At 31.8% G+C, this 18432-nt stretch overlaps 2 protein-coding genes across 3 annotated transcripts; one reads left to right on the top strand and one right to left on the bottom strand.

The window, feature by feature from the left end:
* The first annotated feature begins 1656 nt into the window (after nucleotides 1–1656).
* On the top strand, nucleotides 1657–9540 carry SDS (Cyclin family protein). Of its 2 annotated transcripts, XM_020377086.3 has the most exons (7): nucleotides 1659–3854; nucleotides 4007–4174; nucleotides 5949–6115; nucleotides 6551–6679; nucleotides 7067–7241; nucleotides 7577–7621; nucleotides 7886–9540. In XM_020377086.3, the coding sequence occupies exons 1-7, from the start codon at nucleotides 2751–2753 to the stop codon at nucleotides 7916–7918; spliced, it is 1821 nt and encodes a 606-aa protein (XP_020232675.1). In that variant the 5' UTR covers nucleotides 1659–2750; the 3' UTR covers nucleotides 7919–9540. The 2 variants fall into 2 exon arrangements, with proteins under 2 accessions (XP_020232674.1, XP_020232675.1); XM_020377085.3 differs by lacking the exons at nucleotides 7577–7621; nucleotides 7886–9540 and having other exon boundaries at nucleotides 1657–3854; nucleotides 7067–7479.
* A 4377-nt stretch (nucleotides 9541–13917) lies between these two features.
* On the bottom strand, nucleotides 13918–17785 carry LOC109812990 (binding partner of ACD11 1). Its single transcript, XM_020377083.3, has 6 exons — nucleotides 17628–17785; nucleotides 16493–16576; nucleotides 15838–15941; nucleotides 15664–15739; nucleotides 15376–15459; nucleotides 13918–14796 (listed from the first exon to the last, which is right to left on the bottom strand). The coding sequence occupies exons 1-6, from the start codon at nucleotides 17631–17633 to the stop codon at nucleotides 14221–14223; spliced, it is 930 nt and encodes a 309-aa protein (XP_020232672.1). The 5' UTR covers nucleotides 17634–17785; the 3' UTR covers nucleotides 13918–14220.
* Between the last annotated feature and the right edge of the window lie 647 nt (nucleotides 17786–18432).

Below are 18432 nucleotides of genomic sequence, written 5' to 3'. Positions count from 1 at the left end.
AGCAGGTCGGGGAGTCGGTGCCCTAGGTGCAGTTGGGGGTTGAGAGACCGAGTGCCCCTCCTCTTCGTGGTGACTACTCGGTTGAGGGGGCTGATCAGAAGGGCGCCGAGGAAGTTGAGCACGAATACGCTCATTCTCGACGCGCAGCGCCTCCAGGCCAGCCTCGTTTGCGGTACGCAGTGCCGCTAGGTCAGTTTCGTGCTTGGTACGGATGTTTTGCAGATCAGCGGTGTGTTGCTACCGCATCTGCTCGACCTGGTCGATCAATCTCCTCAATGCTGCCTCGTTGTCCATGCTTGTCGTGTGATATGCATCGTTTGTTGCGCGTCTACTATGGCTTCGGGTGAAAACCATAAGCATGGCCGATAAGAGTCGTCTTGATCGGCCCCACGGTGGGCGCCAAATGTTATTACCGGAGATCGGTCGTAGGGGACGATCTGCTGGGTAAGATCGGTGAGCCTCCTTCACTGGGTACGCTTGTTGTTCCAAGGCGGGGGTGGTACCTGCAAAAGAGACTTCGATACTAAAGTTAGTGTTTGTGGATGTATGAGTCTCGTATAAGTAATGCACATACCTTTGTGTGAATTTAGGGTTTTGTTGGGCCTTGGGCCCAAGATCAGTTTATGACCTATTTGGATGTCGAGCTGACGTGGCCTAGCGCGTGTCCGAGGTCACGCCGCGTTGAGATGCCGAGCTCGAGCTCGGCATAGCGGTACGGATAGTACAAAAAGTATAGGAAAAGAGAATTGCAAACTTGATTTTATACTGGTTCGGCCAACCTTGCCTACATCCAGTCCTCAAGTCTCCCACTTGAGATTTTCACTATGCTTGTAACTTTTACAATACTCAGATTCTCCAACACCTAGGAATTCCCTTTCCTCGTGTTGAGAATCACAGACCAACAAGGAGAACAACACTTTCTCCTTTACAGATCAATAGATGAATTGAATAAAGTAGAACAACTCTCTTTTGAAGAGTGAATTTTACACTTTGTTTCTAGTAGAACTCTTTAGATAATTTTTGCAAATGATTTTGGCCAAGTGATTTGTGGGGATAATTTTCACAATAGAGTTCGTAACCCTTCTCTGAAAAATTATAGGTATTTATAGACAATTGTTTCTAAGGTTATGTCTTTTCATGAAAAGTTGTGACTTTCTAAAAATTTTCAGAAAATAGGCTCTGGTAATCGATTACAATACTTGGTAATCGATTACAAAGGTTTAATTTCAAAATGTTTGAAACGTTGTAAAATTTAAATTCAAATTTTGAAGTTTTATCTTCTGGTAATCGATGAATTGATAATCAATTACCAGAGCACGTTTTAATATTTGAATTTTGAATATACAAGTTTCATCCTCTAGTAATCGATTACATGTATTGGTAATCGATTACCAGACTCATAAAACAAAAAATAGTTTATTAAAACTTAAGATATAGAAAACTTTTATTTTCAAAACCTTAAAAAATTATATTTGGGTTTTCTTGAAATTCTTTATTTTAAATGGCCAAGTAATCTTATGCAATATTTCTAAAGATTTCTTTTTACATATAAAGCTAGATTGACAAGACTTATCTAGAAAATACTTTGAGATTTTTGTTTCTTGATTACCTTGCTTTAACTTGACCTCTTGTTTTTTACAATTTCTTTGGCATCATCAAAATCTTTTACATACGTTCTTCCACAATTATCAATCTAAAAACACAAAATTCATATTATATAAAAATAATAGAGAATATTATCTTCAACAAGTAATTATTTAGATACTAATTTTTGGTTTTATTTTATTTTATTTTATTTATTTATTTATTATTATTATTATTATTAATATATGATCATATTGAATTGGGTCATCAGTTAAAAAATATAAAATCTGTTAGTCAATGTATATAATCAAGTTTTGGAGTTGAATTCGATCCATCCAAACGCTAAAAATATTTAATACTAATTTATTAAATTAGTTTAGATCGATTAAAATTTAAAAATTACCAGCGGTATCCATTTACACTTGTAGAAAATGTTCAAACCCTGCTCCGTCTCATGGTTGCCATCCGGAACCACAACCCCTCCTGAAACCCTGAACCCACATGCACATCATTTTAATTTTCTGTGTCGCATCAGTTTATCTCGACCATAACAACCTTCTTGAACAATATTTCATATAGTAATAGCAGTAAAATGGAAATTGGTTATCCACAGTATTTAGTAGTAGTAATTAGCATAATTACATTTCATATAAGTAGCTTGGCAATTATTGGCATAACTATCGTAAAATAAATCCATTAAATTCTAAATTATCTCTCATATTTAAAAACAAATTTTATGTCAAATCAAAACACTTAAAAAATTTCCAAGCAATAATAATTCTCACAATTAAAACTTCTTGTTCTTCTTTTACGGTATCAATTAAACTCTAAATTATCTCTTCTGCTTAATACCAAATTTTAGGTGAAATTAAAACACTTTTAAAAAGGAAATAATTAACGAATTTGCAAGTAATAATAGTATTTCTTATGATTAAAAGTTTTTGTTCTTGTTTTACGGTATGAATATCACGTGGGGACGTGGGGCACGAAAACGCATAACGAGGGACCGCAGCATATAAATACCCTCCTCCCCTCGTTTTCCTTTCCTTCCCGCAACACCCGTAACCGCTCAAACACACTTCCCACACTCTCCTAATTCAGTCATGCAGTAACAACTACGCTTCAACGCTGCAACTTTCTCTTCGTTTCTCGGTAACTAAACACCGATGACAAACCGATCGCGAAAATCCAAGCGCAAGCTCCACGCGGAGGAGCCGCCTCCGCTCGCCGTCACCAAGAAGCTCCGGCAGAAGCTGCCTCGCCGCCCTCGGGAAAACATCTCGCCGGTGCTTCTTGTCAGAATCTCCGGCGAAAATCCTCGTTTCTCCGTCAACTCGAGCTCCGGCTCCGACTTCGCCGCCGGCGAAGCTTCCTGCAACTCCAGCAGAGCCTCCGTCGCCGGCGAGGGAAACGCGAACTCGAGAAACGAACCGTCAATCGATTCCTCGATAAACCGGAGGTTCGAGAAGCGAAACGCAAACGAAGTGGAGGTGTCAGGGTCTTCGTGCGTGGACTCCAATTCGTTCGCTCGCGAGCGGTGCAGAAGCCTGATTCTGAAGTTCAAAAGAGAGAGTAAGGATCCGGAAGAAAACGACGACGTTTCGGAAGCTCTCGCGGAATCAGAGATTACTATTCTGAAGTTCAAAAGCGGAAGAGAAACTAAGCATCTTAAAGAAAACGACGATGTTTCTTGCACGAAATCAGAGATTACTAGCGAGGAACGGTTCAATTCAAAAGCCGGTAACGGTAACGGTAATGGAAACATTAAAATGTCTTTCGAGTCAAACGGAAACGACGTCGTGTCGTTTAGTTCCGGCGTTCGCGCCTCGTTTGAGGAGGAAACGAATAGAAACCAGGAAAACAGAGCATCGGAATGTGAATACTGTGAAGAGAATTGCGCGGATTTAATAGCGCAATCGATGGCGAAGCACGAGTCGGACAATTACGACGTCGTTGCGGATCTCACTTGCTCTGAGGATCTGCGCTTCTCGTACAGTGACGATGAATTGGATTACTGTTCGAGCCAGGGAACTGAGTTCTCTGAATTTCACTCCGAGATTTTCGGCGAATGCTCGCAGCAAGAGCCTTCGGATTACTCTCTGTCGCTGTTCGTCGATTCTGGAAGCCAGTTTTCGCAGGGATCCGTTGGAGAAACTCCTTCGCCGACGTACTCGCTGTTCCTTCAGTACCGCAAGGAGTTCTCCGCGCTAGCTTCTCCTCTAATGCACGCTTCACGCGTTGCCGAAGATGAGGTTTCTGCTGGAGTCAAAGTAGGTTCGCTAATTGCTTCGATTTCAGAATTTTAAGTTACTTTTATTACTTACTAGTTCTGTTAGAAATTGTTTAGTATAGTTGTTTTCGTTTTCGTTATTTATTTGGAGTTCTTATTTTCTGTTTGTGTATATATGAATATGAATTTTAGTTTACGACATTCGAAGATTCTGATGACGAAGATAGCTACCGGATGCTGAGGAAGAGGGAAAGGAGGCAGGGTTTTCTGTCGAATTATGGTGAAATATATTTCTCTACCACCGAATTCGGAGAGACCGTGCTTGAGCAACGTGTGCAAATGGTCCACTGGATCGTTGAGGTAGGTTTGTCTAAAACAAATTCCAAGTTGTTATATATTGTTGTTATTATTGTTTCACTTGTCTTTTCATTAATTTCACTTTTATATTCTCCACCAACAACATAATAAGGAAGAAACTAAACATTTACCTATGGCATAGAAAATAAATAAATAAATAAATATTCACCTAAGTCAAATTGTTGGAGTGCTCAAATTGAATCTATGACGAAAATAATTTTGATCAAACTTTATTTATTTCTTGATTGAGTTAGATTAGTTTAAGAAAAAATATTAAAATAAGAATCTGAAATAAAAAATAATTAATCTAATTAGTAATTGATGAAAAATATAAAAAAATATAAAGTTAATGTCGGTTAATAATTTGTGTTGGTTGAACTTGAAACTGAGATAAGTAGAGCTCGTGCTTTGATTATTAGTTGATAATTATTTTTAATTATTTATTTATATTTGGGGTATATAATAGATAGTTGTTGTTTATTAAATCCTGTTTCGGATTGCCTGGGTGAGAGAACACGTTTGAAGTGTGATGACCAAACAAACTTGATTCAGTTAAAAGGTAAACATTCTGTACAATAAGATTGTTGGAGAGTGGTCAGTAGCATCCAATTGAATCGCGACACGTCAGATTCATCTGGAAGACGAATGCCTCTACGAGTACTGCGGTGTACTTCAGTAAATCCCTGTATCGTTATGCATGCTGCTGATGCAATCATGCAACACACTTTTCTCTTGTTCGTGCTTGTGGGTAGTTACTTCGAGATCTACACTGTGCTTTTTAGTTTTAATTTGAACGTTAACGTAAATTTTTCATTCTTGTTAGTTCCTCCAAAAGTTAAAGAGTGATATAATTGGATATATCCAAATATTTCAAACATTTCAATGTAACTATAATTTTCTATTAATCTATCACTTTTCTTTTTAATTTTTTTCTAGGTATTTAGCACATTGAGTGTCAAAAGATTTCCCGAATTTAATTCAAATTTTGCTAGTCTAGCCAACTATATTAGTCTCACCATTATTTAATGCTTTAATATTTCATAATGATAGGATGCATTCGATATTTACAAAAGATATTAATTGACTAGCAATCTATTGCCTAAGAAGAAAATGGAAAAATAAACGGACTTCTTGTAAATATGCAATTGTTATATATTCCACCAAGTATTTATTTTTTTAAAAAAAAATTTGGTGCGAAAATATTTCGTAGTATATCCCTTTGACGCGTTTTTCCTTATTATTAAATTATTACTGATTATTGATATAATTATTTTATTTTTATCATCTTTGATTATTGAGTTACCGTAGAGAACATTCTTTCTGCTTTTTGATGGAGGGAATCCATTTACTTCTTCCCCTGTTGCAGACAGCGAGACTAAAATATACAAATTCTTTTTTTTTGGCTATGTAAATTTTACTTGTAAAACTGTTTTTTTAGACACTCATACCAGACAAAACACTTGAGCAACACCCTTAAAAAATTATTTTCTCTTTCCTTTAGTGTTTTGTGTGAAAATTGAGTTAAAAATAATTTTTTTTTTTTTTTAAAAGAGAGGTGATATTCGGATGTGTCTTGAAAATTGGGTGTTAAAAAATAGGGTCTCTAATACGTATTTTGCTACAAAGTCACCCACCACCTTGCATTAAGATAGATTATTGCATGCGAACCTATATAGATTGGATAACAATGTTTTTGGCTTCAGGTATTGAGACTGTAACTTTAGATTGAATTGCCGGTTGAATTTATTTAAAATGCTTTATCTTTGAAATTTGGCAGCAATGTTATAGAAAACAGCTTCGGCAAGAGACAATGTTTCTTGGAGTCAACCTATTTGATCGCTTCCTAAGCAAAGGATATTTCAAAGCCAAAAGAAACCTTCAAATTGTTGGAATAGCTTGCCTTACGTTAGCGATCAGGATCGAAGAAAACCAGCAACATAACAGGTTCATCATTTAATCTTAACATTTCTTCCCCATTCTCTTAGTCATCTTGGCAACAATGTCATTTTCATCTGTCTCTTTAATGGTCTTGGGTTGCCCGATTGTGAAGTGATTGTCAAATGACCTTGAGAATAAAGAAAAGGGAAATACATTAGGATTTAATTCTTCTGGAATTTTAAGTTTATTTATCCGCATAATTCATGCATTGTCTGTGAATTAAAAAAATAACAGTTATCCCTCTAGTTTCAAACAATATTCAATTTTTACATAAATTTTATTTTCTAACACATTTGCTCTCTTGAAGTCTATTTATAATACTTGCTTCTCGTATAACTTGGAAAAGTGAGAATTAACAGAATTTAACAAACTTTTGTTCCAATCAAAACTCATGAAAGTTATATTCAATGAATAACTGAAACTCTTTTGTGGGCTCTACAGAGTGGGGCAAAAAGATTTCTTCATAGGAAGCAGTGTGTACAGTAGATGCGAGGTGGTAGCTATGGAATGGATGGTGCAGGAGGTGCTCAAGTTTCAGTGCTTTCTCCCCACCATCTACAGTTTCTTGTGGTATAACATTTTATTCTTACAGCACGAACATAACCTGAAATTCTGCATAAATTGAATGTTAGCTAATAGCCATTGTTTCAGGTCATCATTCATCATCAAAGATTTCCGTTTCTTTCCGGGAAACAATTTTGAATTTTAAAATGAGTGGTTCAAGCAAAGACTTGCTTCTATTTCTCTAATAAAGGATTTCTTTTTGCTTTAAAAACTGCATAATTTAAAAACTAAGAAAAATTTGTAATCGTAACTTCACATAGACTCGGTATAATAATAAAATAATTGTAGCGCAGTTTAAAAACTTGCAACTCGGCATCACTAGGAAAATAGAGTTTTGCTCACCCTTTTGTTTTCGATCTCAGCTAAATTACAGTTCACCGTATAATCTTACAGGTTTTACCTAAAAGCAGCTAATGCTGATGCAGTCGTTGAGAAGAGGGTCAAGTATCTGGCAGTACTCGCACTGTCAGGTCTTGAGCAGATATGCTACTGGCCGTCAACAGTTGCTGCAGCAATTGTAATCCTGGCTTGTCTTGAAATCAATCAAAATGCCCTCAAAGTCATAGGGGTAATTATTTTTGCTATACAAGAACTACCTCTTTATTTGAAATTTAAGTCAACAACAAACTCGGGGTTACATTATATGACACGGTTAGGCAAGGCCACATATTAATATTTTAGTACATCATTGTATTTTTATTACATAAAATGCCAACCAAGATGTCATGCAATTTGTATGGTCTAGATTTGCACTTAAAACTGTAATTATATTTTCTGAATGCTCAATGCCTCTCCTTTATATATTATTTTTAGACTGGATTATCCTGAAATGTTTATAAAGACCTTCCAGTGAATAATTGTGAATAGCATGTCATGTAGATAATCGACATTATGATTTTGCAGATCCACGTTAGATCAAAAGATGAGAATCTGTATGAATGCATAGAGGTATGAAGTCCTATTTATTGTAATTTGAGTGTAGTTCTTCTTTTGTTTGATGTTTAAACCAGCAAAAAGAATAAAGTGCAAGCCTGAAATGTCATGATGAAAAAGCGCCACACTACTAGTATTATGAAATTAATCAAATCATTTCTCTTATTATGCTGAGAAGCCCCACACTGCGATTAGAATCAAAATATCCTTTCCTTTATTACCATTTAATTTCTCCTATTATTGGTGTTCGTTCAAGTATTTGACACGAAACTTCTACAGAACCTGGAGTGGTTGTTACGCTGTCTAGGATAACATACTAATTGGCGTGGAGGCAATGACTGTACAATTCAGTTTAGTGGCGATTGTTTCTAACCATCAGAAGACAAATGGCTTTCTTATGCCTGGTTTGATTCTTCATTAATACTGAATAAATTCCATTTGTTTCCCTAACTGATAGGAAGGGAATTCTATTCTTTTTCCCATGTAACTATATTGATTGTTCTGTATATCGATATAGAAGAAAAAATTTACTCATTTTTTCGGAAACTATGAGAACCTTAACGGATAGAAAACTCGGCTGTTAACTGTTAATGACCAACAAAGATATTACAGGGTTATACTAAAGTTTCTCTGGCATTATATATGATTCTTGCTTTCCTCTGTAGACTATCGTCTTTTGTGGCCTCCTCGCAACCTTCTATAGTATCTTGTTACTAGGAATTTTAGTTACATAATATTAATTACTAGAATTTTTCCAGTAAAGTTTCTTCTAAAGATATGCACAAGAATTAGTTAAGAAAAGAATAAAAATGTTTGCTTGTGAATAGGTGTTAATTTAGCCTATAGTTATGGAGCTAGTTCATCCCACTTCCTCTAATGACCTTATTTATTTTAGTTTCATTTAATAGAGACCCTTAAAGTTTTCAAACCACACAACCTCGAATAAAAGATCAAAGGAGACTTGACCATTTTGCCACATTAAAAAAAATAATGATTTATATGCTCAATAAAAAATATGAAACATGCTTAATAATTTGTAGAGTTAATTTTTTTTAACGGAAAATAATAAGGGAAGTTCTTGTTAATTATTTTTATTTATTTATTTTATATAATTGTTTAACTATATGTATAAAATTTTATAAATTTCCTATAATGCTCTCTCTCTATATATATATCATCAATAAAAGATGGGGTATTAATGGTAAAAGATTATTACAATTTCAAAAAACTGATTTAGACATTCAGAAATACAAGATGACTTAGTTAAGGAAATTCAATGTAGTAGTATAACTAATAATCCTTAAAAAGAAAAACTTTATCGTTACTTTATAAACATTTCGTGTCAATTACATCATGTATTTATTTTCTCCTCCCCCTCTTATTGGCGAATTTTCTTCACTGTTCCACTTAATTTATGGTTATCTCAGTAAACATACAACAAATAACAAAGTCTTTTTCATTACCGTATTTATTTATTTGTTTAATAAAAGTAGTTTTTTCCCTTTAACGACGTGCATGTACTTGTAAATTGTATGTCTCTTTTATTACATATTATTATTTCTCTTCCATCCCCTTGTTTTCACCCGTATCACGTATTAGACAAACCAAATTCAATTAAGAGAGACCGCAAATTGAAGCTCATTTTTTAATTGTACCCGCAATGCATTAAACTACTGTTATATTGAGGAGGGATATAATAATATTGATATAATTTTATTAAGTATTATATAGTTGGTGACAAAATTTGGATAAAAATTTTGAAAATGTAAAATTAATTTTTTATATATAAATTAAATTTTATTAATTAAAAATAATAGAATTTTTCATTTTCCTTACTTAATGTTTTTAATTTTATTACAATTAATAATATGATAATATACAAATATATATATATATATATATGTGTGTATATATATATAAAAATAGAAAAGTTTGGGGGAGTCGTGACTCTCCCTGTCATAATTAATGTCCGCTTCTGTACCTCGCTCAATAACTTTATATTATAACTCTCCTATATATATACACACACACAAGTTTATTTTAAGAGTAAGTCTATTTAAACTTACTCTGTTTAATAATTCATGTTATATATCAAAGTTTAACAATCTAACCATTAAAATTAAAGTTGTTAATGTAGTGTGCAAAGTTTTTAAAATTTTGAAAATCATTTAATACTTGGTTTCGTTAATTCAAATCAATGTATAAAATACTTTTATTAGGGGTGGGCAAAACGAACTGAACTGAACTGAATTTATAAAAACTATACTAAACTTAAAAGTAGTTCATATGAACTGAACTAAACTAAATATTAGTTCAGACGAACTGAACTGAACTATTCTTTTGTGTCATTGAACTGAACTGAACTATACTATAAAAACTTGAACTGAACTGCAATTTAAACTGCACTAAACTGTTATGATATTTTGAATTGAACAATTTTGACTCATTGATCTATCAAAATAGGACACATTTGTCAACTTTACTTTATTTTCCATTTTATTTAAATTTTTCAAAGGAAAAAAAATATAAAATTAAGTCAAACAAACTCAGTGAATTTTAAGCCTAAAAATAAGTAGTTCAACATAGCTCAATTGATCCGTTAAGTTCAACAAAATTGATATAATTTTTTTTCAAATCACTTTTTTTCTAAAATTTTGGTTATTAGACTATCGAGCTAATCTATTAAGACATAACATGTTAAACACATTTAATTTTTATTCTTTTATAAAAATAGTTCAATTTTTATAATTCAGTTTAGTTTTTATAGTTCAGTATAGTTCAACTTTACAACAGTTCAGTTCAGTTCAGTTTTTTTTAAACAGTTCAGTTCAGTTTTTTTTACAAACAGTTCAGTTTTTTATAGTACAGTTCACCACCAGTTCAGCTCAGTTTAGTTTTTTTTGCCCACCCCTAACTTTTATGATTATTTATCAATTTGACCTATGCATTAAGAACTTTAATTTCAATGATTAGATCATTAAAATTTGATGTAGAACATAAGTTATTAAATAGAGTAAGTCCAGGTAGACTTACTCTTGGATTAAATGGATTCTCCACTATATATGTGTGTGTGTCAGAGAGAGAGAGTAGAGGAGAGATCTCCTTACTCTATATAATAACTCATATTCTACATCAAATTTTAACAATTCAATCGTTAAATTAAAAGTTTTTAATGTATAAATTAAGTGTATAAAGTTTTAAAAAATTTAAAATCTATTTAATACTTTATTTCATTAATTCAAATTGATGGATAATCATAAAATATTTATATATTGATTTAAATTAATGAAACGAAATATAAAATAATTTTCAACATTTTTAAAACTTTGCAAACTTGATTTATGCATTAAGAACATTTAATTTAATGGTTGAATCGTTAAAATCAAATGTAGAACATGAGTTAATATGTAGTGTAAATGTATGTAGACTTACTCTTGAACTAAGTGAATCCTTTATATATATATATATATGTATGTGTGTGTGTGTATAGGAAAGATCAAATGACTCCAAGAATAACTCTTGATGAATTTATTTCATTGAATAACTTATGACATAAATTAAATATTAATGATCAAATCGTTAAATTAAAAGTTCTTAATGTATAGATTAAGTCTATAAATTTGAAAAATTTTGGAAAATTATATATATATATATATATATATATATATATATATATATATGAGTTAATCACATATACACTGTACAGTATAAAGTTTTTTTACACTGACAACTAATTAGATCTTTTAATTGTGCCATGTCACTGTAAACACATTTACTTTTAACAGTGACATGGCACAATTAAAAGATCTAATTGGTTGTCAGTGTAAAAAAAACTTTACACTAACAGTATATAGGTGATTAACTCTCTCTCTCTCTCTCTCTATATATATATACATTGATTTGAATCTATATAATGAAGTATCATATAATTTTCAAAATTTTTAAAAAAATTATAAACTTGATTTATTCATTAAGAACTTTTAATTTAACGGTTTGATCAATTAAATTCAACATACATCAAAAGTTATTGAGTGAAATAACTTTATAAAAAATTACTCTTAGAGTCATTTGATCCGACCTTATATATATATATAGTTAATCACCGATACACTGCCAGTATAAAGTTTTTTTACACTGACAACCAATTATATCTTTTAATTGTGTCATGTCACTGTTAAAAGTAAATGTGTTTATAGTGACATGGCACAATTAAAAGATATAATTGGTTGCCAGTGTAAAAAAACTTTACACTGGCAGTGTATAGGTGATTAACTCATATATATATATATATATGAAGAGGGTTCAAACGATACTAGTGTAACTTTTAATAAGAATTACACCGCTCAATAACTTTATATTAAATGTGAATTTTATAAATTCAACCGTTAAATTGAAAGTTTTTTACTCTTAGATCATATATACAAGTTTAATTACCTTCAAACTGTTGTTCAATTTTAATAAAATTTGATATAAACATATAAAGTGATACAAAGTTATAATTTAACAGTTGGATTTACAAAATTCACATTTAATATAAAGTTATTGAGCGATGTAATACTTGGTAAAAGTTACATTAGTATCGTTTGAACCCTCCCCTCTCTCTCTCTGTATATATATATAGGGAGAGAGAGAGAAGGGTTTAAACGATGTTGGTGTAACTTTTACCAAGTATTACACAATTTAATAACTTTATATTAAATATGAATTTTGTCGATCCAACCGTTCAATTATAACTTTATATCACCTTGTATGTTTATATCAAATCTTGTTAAAATTAAACAATAATTTGAAGGTAATCAAAATGCTTATATTTTAGTATATTTTGAAATGAATATATTACGTCAATTTTATTCTATAAGAATAAGATATCAAACTATTTTAGATTAATATAATTTTTTTATATAAATAATCTAAGAATAAGAAACTTTCAATCTAACGATAAGTTTTGAAAAATTTACATTTAATTAAAAATTATTAAATGATATAATAGTTCATAATAATTACACCAGAGTCATGAATATTCCTTTTATATATATGAGAAAAATTTAATTTAAAAATAGAAATATTACTAGCGGTAGATATGAGCAAATAACAAAATAATGCAAAATACTGGTATGTGATTTATAAATATATTTTATATATACACACAATATGTGTGTGTGAGAGAGATAAGTTAATGAATTTGTTTGAATAATAAATGATACTATTTCTTTATGAAAACTTTATATTTATAACTGCTTGAAAGTTGTAAATAACTACGAGGAATGGTTTGAGATTTGATACGATTATAGGTGAACTTCTAAATATTTAATGTTTGAATGTGCAATAAAATATAATAGGACTTTTGATATTTTCAAAAACTAGGAAAGATCAAATGTTTTTTTAACGATTATTCTTTGTTAGTTGATATTTTTATCTTTATTTTATACAAAATGTGGTATCTTAACTTTGGTTAAAATATTTTTATTTTAAAATAAATTTATCTTAATTTAAATATTTGTTTTAAAAACTAATAATGACAAGATAAAATAGACTAATTAGTACATACAGTAAGTAGTTTATAAATGAAGTAAGATAAATTTTAATAGTTGAATTTTATGTTTATATAAAAAATAAAATTAGCCCATGGACTAACTCTAGCCATATAGTCTTTGTGAGCTGTTTGGCCCGGTGGCTTTTTATATATGAACTTTTATGGTACTGAACTTTTTTTGCCTCTAACTCACGTGGACTAAGGTTTTGAAGGGTGAACCGGGCCAATTTGACAGTTCTTGTGCAGTGTTTTAACCACATCAATACATAAATGACTGACATTAGGTTAATTGCAGAATGACAATTATATGTTTCACTGCATGCAACAAGCATTTCAGGTTAATATCAGTTACAGTTCGGGTTGTTACAAAATCAAGAGCCAGAGACATAGAATTGTTAAAACTACAGTTAAAATATTGTGATTTGTGAAAGTTAAAACAAATAGAACCTATGTATAAAACTATTGTTTGCCGTGTAGAGACCCAAGTATGTTGCAACAGATATCATCTGAAAATCATGAAGACCACTGCACCCTTACAAAATGCAGGCGGTTGGAGGGGACCTAGTCTGATACAACTGCCTTGTTGCATTCCATTGCATCAATGGCATTAACTAAGCAGTCAACTGGTAAGAACTAAAGAACTTGAAAATGGAAACCCATACAAAGCAAGACATTCAACACAGATAAATATAGTTGTGAAATGCAAAGTTATACATTTATTCTATCTTTTCATTGTAAAGGAAAATGAAAACAGTAAAAACATTTAACTGATCTGTCATGCTCTTAATGACACAGTGTTCTGTAAAATTATACTGATTGTCCTGTTTGTAAACATATGACCTAAAGGAAGAAGTGAATGAAGAAATAACTCAAAAAATAACAAATAACAAATAATCTTTTGAAATGAATGTTGACCATATTTAGGAACCCCATCTGTCAGACAAACCTTTACATCACTATAATAATCAAGACTTGTCATTGTACAACAAACTTTGAGGAACTGATGTCTGACAACAACTATGCTAACTAAATAAATCCATCTGTGCACGTGAGGATGTAAGGGATTCTGAATTAACTCGAGCTATATAATTGTCAGCTTACTGTCATTGTCTGAATTAACGGGAACAACTGCAGGTCCCATGTCTGAAGAATCCTCAAAGTGCATCTTTGCAAATTCATCAACAATCCCTTTCCTTTCACTGTAAATGATCCCGTTCCTTTCCACCTCGGCCTGTTCGACCTTCTCCTTCGTCATAACGCTGACATCCCCGGCTGCCTTTGCTATAGCAGTAAAGGCACTAGACACCCATGAAGCTCCAGTTAGTATGTAAGGATTGCTCATGATAGCAGATCCAGCACTACTTGCTTTTTGCTCTGCAGCAGCCATAGCAGACTTTGTCAATTCAGAAAGCTGATACCTTTCATCCATCTCTCTCACCTTTCCATTGACAATAGCTGTTCCAATACTTAGTTTATCACTAAAACCCATTCTGCGATCAATGGAAGCAACTGTGGAAGAAGCATTTGAGGTCAAGTGATGACGTTCATCAAAGGCTTTGGCCTTGTTGATAGCATCCTTTCCTAAAATGAAACCCTTAGCAAGCATCGTGCTCATTACATCTTCAGCCTTCTTAACTGCATCAGCACTTTGGTTTGTCTATTGAGAAGAGCATTGCACAATGTATATTAGAAACTTCATAGATACTAACCATTTGATAGTAAAGAAAGTATAACATTTCCAACCCAGTAGCGAGGGAAGAAGTTGTATACACCTGCAGAGATTTTACATCTAGTTTACAGTATATTTGACTTTAGCACCAAATATAACACCCACAATATAGCCATTTATGTTTAGTTAGATTAAAAAGAAAATGTTTAGGACATAGCTAGATCTGCTCAGATTCAAGTCGTAATTGATTTTGTACATCATCTTCATACCAAAGTTGATTTTATTGCTGCAGATATCCGCAGAACAAAATAAATCTAAAAGTCTATAGTTATTATACCCCAGACAAAGATAATAAGCACCATGTAAAGTTGGCTGCAATATTGAAGCCATAAATTTCAAACCCCAAAACTGGGAGGACTCTTTCAAGAATAATAACTTTAATGAGATAGACTCATAAAACATATTGGTATTGACATGGATATTTGGGGACACGTGGCACCAACATGTTCAGCAAACCTCAGTAGCATGCAATAAATAGCACAGAATTTAAATTAATTAAGTACTTACTGGACTTGGGGGAAGAGCATCAGGGGGCAGCTGGTACATCTCCACAGGTGTGATGGTGACATATAGATCACCTATCTTGGAACCCTATATAAAAAATTGAAGATTAATTAAACACGTGATTTTAAAATCAAGATCAACTAAGTAGTATCTGTTTCTTTTTATGCTATCTTAATGAGTTTCAGGGATTGAATGGAAACGATTAATATGGTACATTGGTGCAATCCATGACATTATTATCAAATGTAATGTAAAATTTTCAAAAGTAAAAATTATTGCATACAAACATACAGTCAAGAGAACTGCTGTGTCTGCTCCCTGTGTGTCCTTAAATGTAACATAAGCAACCTGGGTGCGATCACTTTCTCTGTAGAATTAAAAACCAAAGATTAGGGAGACATTCAGTGTAAAAGTTTAAGCAATAACAATCGTAAGAAAAGAATAAAACATTACAAGTGCTCTGACCTTTCCATTTCAATATATCGAATATCACCTGAGAATGAAAAGAATTCTTCAATGTCCTTCTTGGAAGTAGCCAGTGATATGTTGCTAACCTTAACTGTTCTTATCTGTAAGAGATCAAAACTAAGTAAACTAGGAAATTTCCCATGATGGGATCTGCCACTAATAAAATACCAACAAAGGGTAGTGGGGAACAGATAAGAATTGTTTTGAAGGATTAACCTAAAGTAACCAAGATTGTAATAAACCAGAAAACACAAATTGCCAAACAAAACAAGAGTTTTGTTTTCGAGTCATTTTGGGTCCCCAATTGTACAAACTTGTAATTATAATATGAATCTCTAATAATTGGGAGGGTGATTAGTGGATGTTTATCCTAATTATATGCTTTTGAAAATTTTCAATCTATCAAATGCTTTGACTTTTCATGAAATAATTTCTATTTTAATTCCTTAACTATATCTATCATGAGTTTTCACATGCTGTTATTATTTCTGGCACAGGTTTTATAGTTAATGGTGGGAAAATTCATGTAGTGGTGACCAGAAATTCACGCTGGAAACATAATATTGATTGCTTTATCATGCATTCTACAATCATAATGCTAACCAATGTTACAATGTAAAAAAAAAAAAATAATAAAAAAAAATTTCCTCACGTCTGACACATGAATAGTCCAATTTGGTGAAGCTGGGGATTGGGGAATAGCTTCAGCCCTTTGATCGGTATGGTCCACGGTGGCCTACACAAAAATAGTTAATTAAAGGAAATTCTAGGATGATAATCTGTATTTCTGTAGAATAGGAAGTGCAATGACATGTGCAAATGGAGAAAATGTAAAACCAGCTAGTCGAACAGAAAAAGTGATCCCTTTTTAATCTCCTCCAAAAGAACTATGAATATGCAATAATAAAAAAGGTCAAACTTTAGTCGTAAAAGCAATGATGGAATTAAGTGAAAGAAGAACACCAAGATATAAAAAGCCTAATGAGTACTATCCTGATAGCCCAGAATGCAAAGCAAATGAACAAAGAGTTAATAAGCCAAGAGGAAAGGTTATACCAAGAGACAACACCAATGTGATAGTGTCCACTTGGAAACAAACAAATCAAATGGAATGAAGATTAGTCATCATAAATTCAAGCAATGCAACATCTTGACTTAACATTAATCAACCAGTATTCTTAGGCATGTATACATATGAAGTGAAAACTCTGGTTATTGTGGAAAATTAGAATTGTTAATCTGAGACATACGTCCATACATGGATAGACAAAATTATAGAGATAAACACACATGTCTCTTATTAAGTTACATTCCATCCTCAAAACTATTCAATTCAATGTTTTCTCGTGATTAAAAAAAATATAAACAAAACATATATCCAATACTATAGGTATTGTTCGTGTTATTTTTCAATAAGAATAAGAGTTTCATTTTCATAACATGCCTAAATGTATATTATTGAACTCTGCATTGAACGAAAAATGTATATTACCGAAGTAAAACTCTAATTCTGACCAAAGAACAACATCGAATAAGTTTTGTCCAGAATTACATTATATCTGAAGACTAGACTTGAATTTGAATTAGATCCAAAAGGGTCATTAGCAAACACTGCAGATCAGATTATCCAAAATTTGGAAGTAGTAGTTGTTATATTGAAAACTACAAGATCTAAAGAGTAAAGGTTCTGAAACGAAGATGAAGGGAAGAAAGAGAGATAGGATCTGAAAGGAAAAGGAAGTGGATCTGACATGAGGAAAAGGGGATTGAAAGGTTTAGAGACTCACCGACATTTCGGATGGTACAATGTTGTGACAAACAGCGTTGTTGCAAAGAGGGAATTTTGAAGGAAACGAGTGAGTTGGTTGGTTTGGGTGTAATGAGTCGTCATGTGACTGTTATTTGGTGTCATGTGAGTGGCTGTTGCCTAATTTTGCAACCGACACATCGCTTTGCCACATACCCAACAAAACACTAATCTTCCTCATCATTTCCTTCAAGATTGTAACCTACTAACTATCACGTTCTAATTATTCAATTTTTAAAATTTTCATTTAATTGCTCAGGTTAATTTATTATAAATGACAAAACAATAAATGATATTTAATATTATTTATTATATGTCTCTTACGATAGATAAAGAATACCTGGATTAATTAAAATAAATAAATAAATAAAACACTTGTGCAGTTTTAATCTTTAATCTTTCAAATTTTTAAATCGAGTAATTTTTTAATTTTATTGTAATTGTGTAATTTTGGTTCTTCAATTTTTAATTGAACACTTAAAATCTTTCAAGTCCTGTAATTATGTAATTTTAGTCTATTAAGTATGGCAATTATACAAATTCTTAACTATTTAAGTTGCATATATCATTTAATACATAAATAAAAATTATAATATATATATATATAACTTAAATAGATCAAAAAATTATGTAATTGTGATATTTGAAAGATTATATTGTTAATTAAATTTAGAGAACCAAAATTGTACAATTATTATACTTAATAAACTAAAATTGTTTGATTAGAATCTTATAGATAAAAATAACATAATTATAATATTAGGGGGATAAAAAGGAAATTGAGT

Source organism: Cajanus cajan, chromosome 11, assembly GCF_000230855.2.
Source record: "Cajanus cajan strain Asha chromosome 11, NIPB_CcT2T_4, whole genome shotgun sequence".
Classification (NCBI taxonomy): domain Eukaryota; kingdom Viridiplantae; phylum Streptophyta; class Magnoliopsida; order Fabales; family Fabaceae; genus Cajanus; species Cajanus cajan.
The sequence above is the reverse complement of the archived record's forward strand: the minus strand, read 5'-3'. Positions and strand labels throughout refer to the sequence as shown.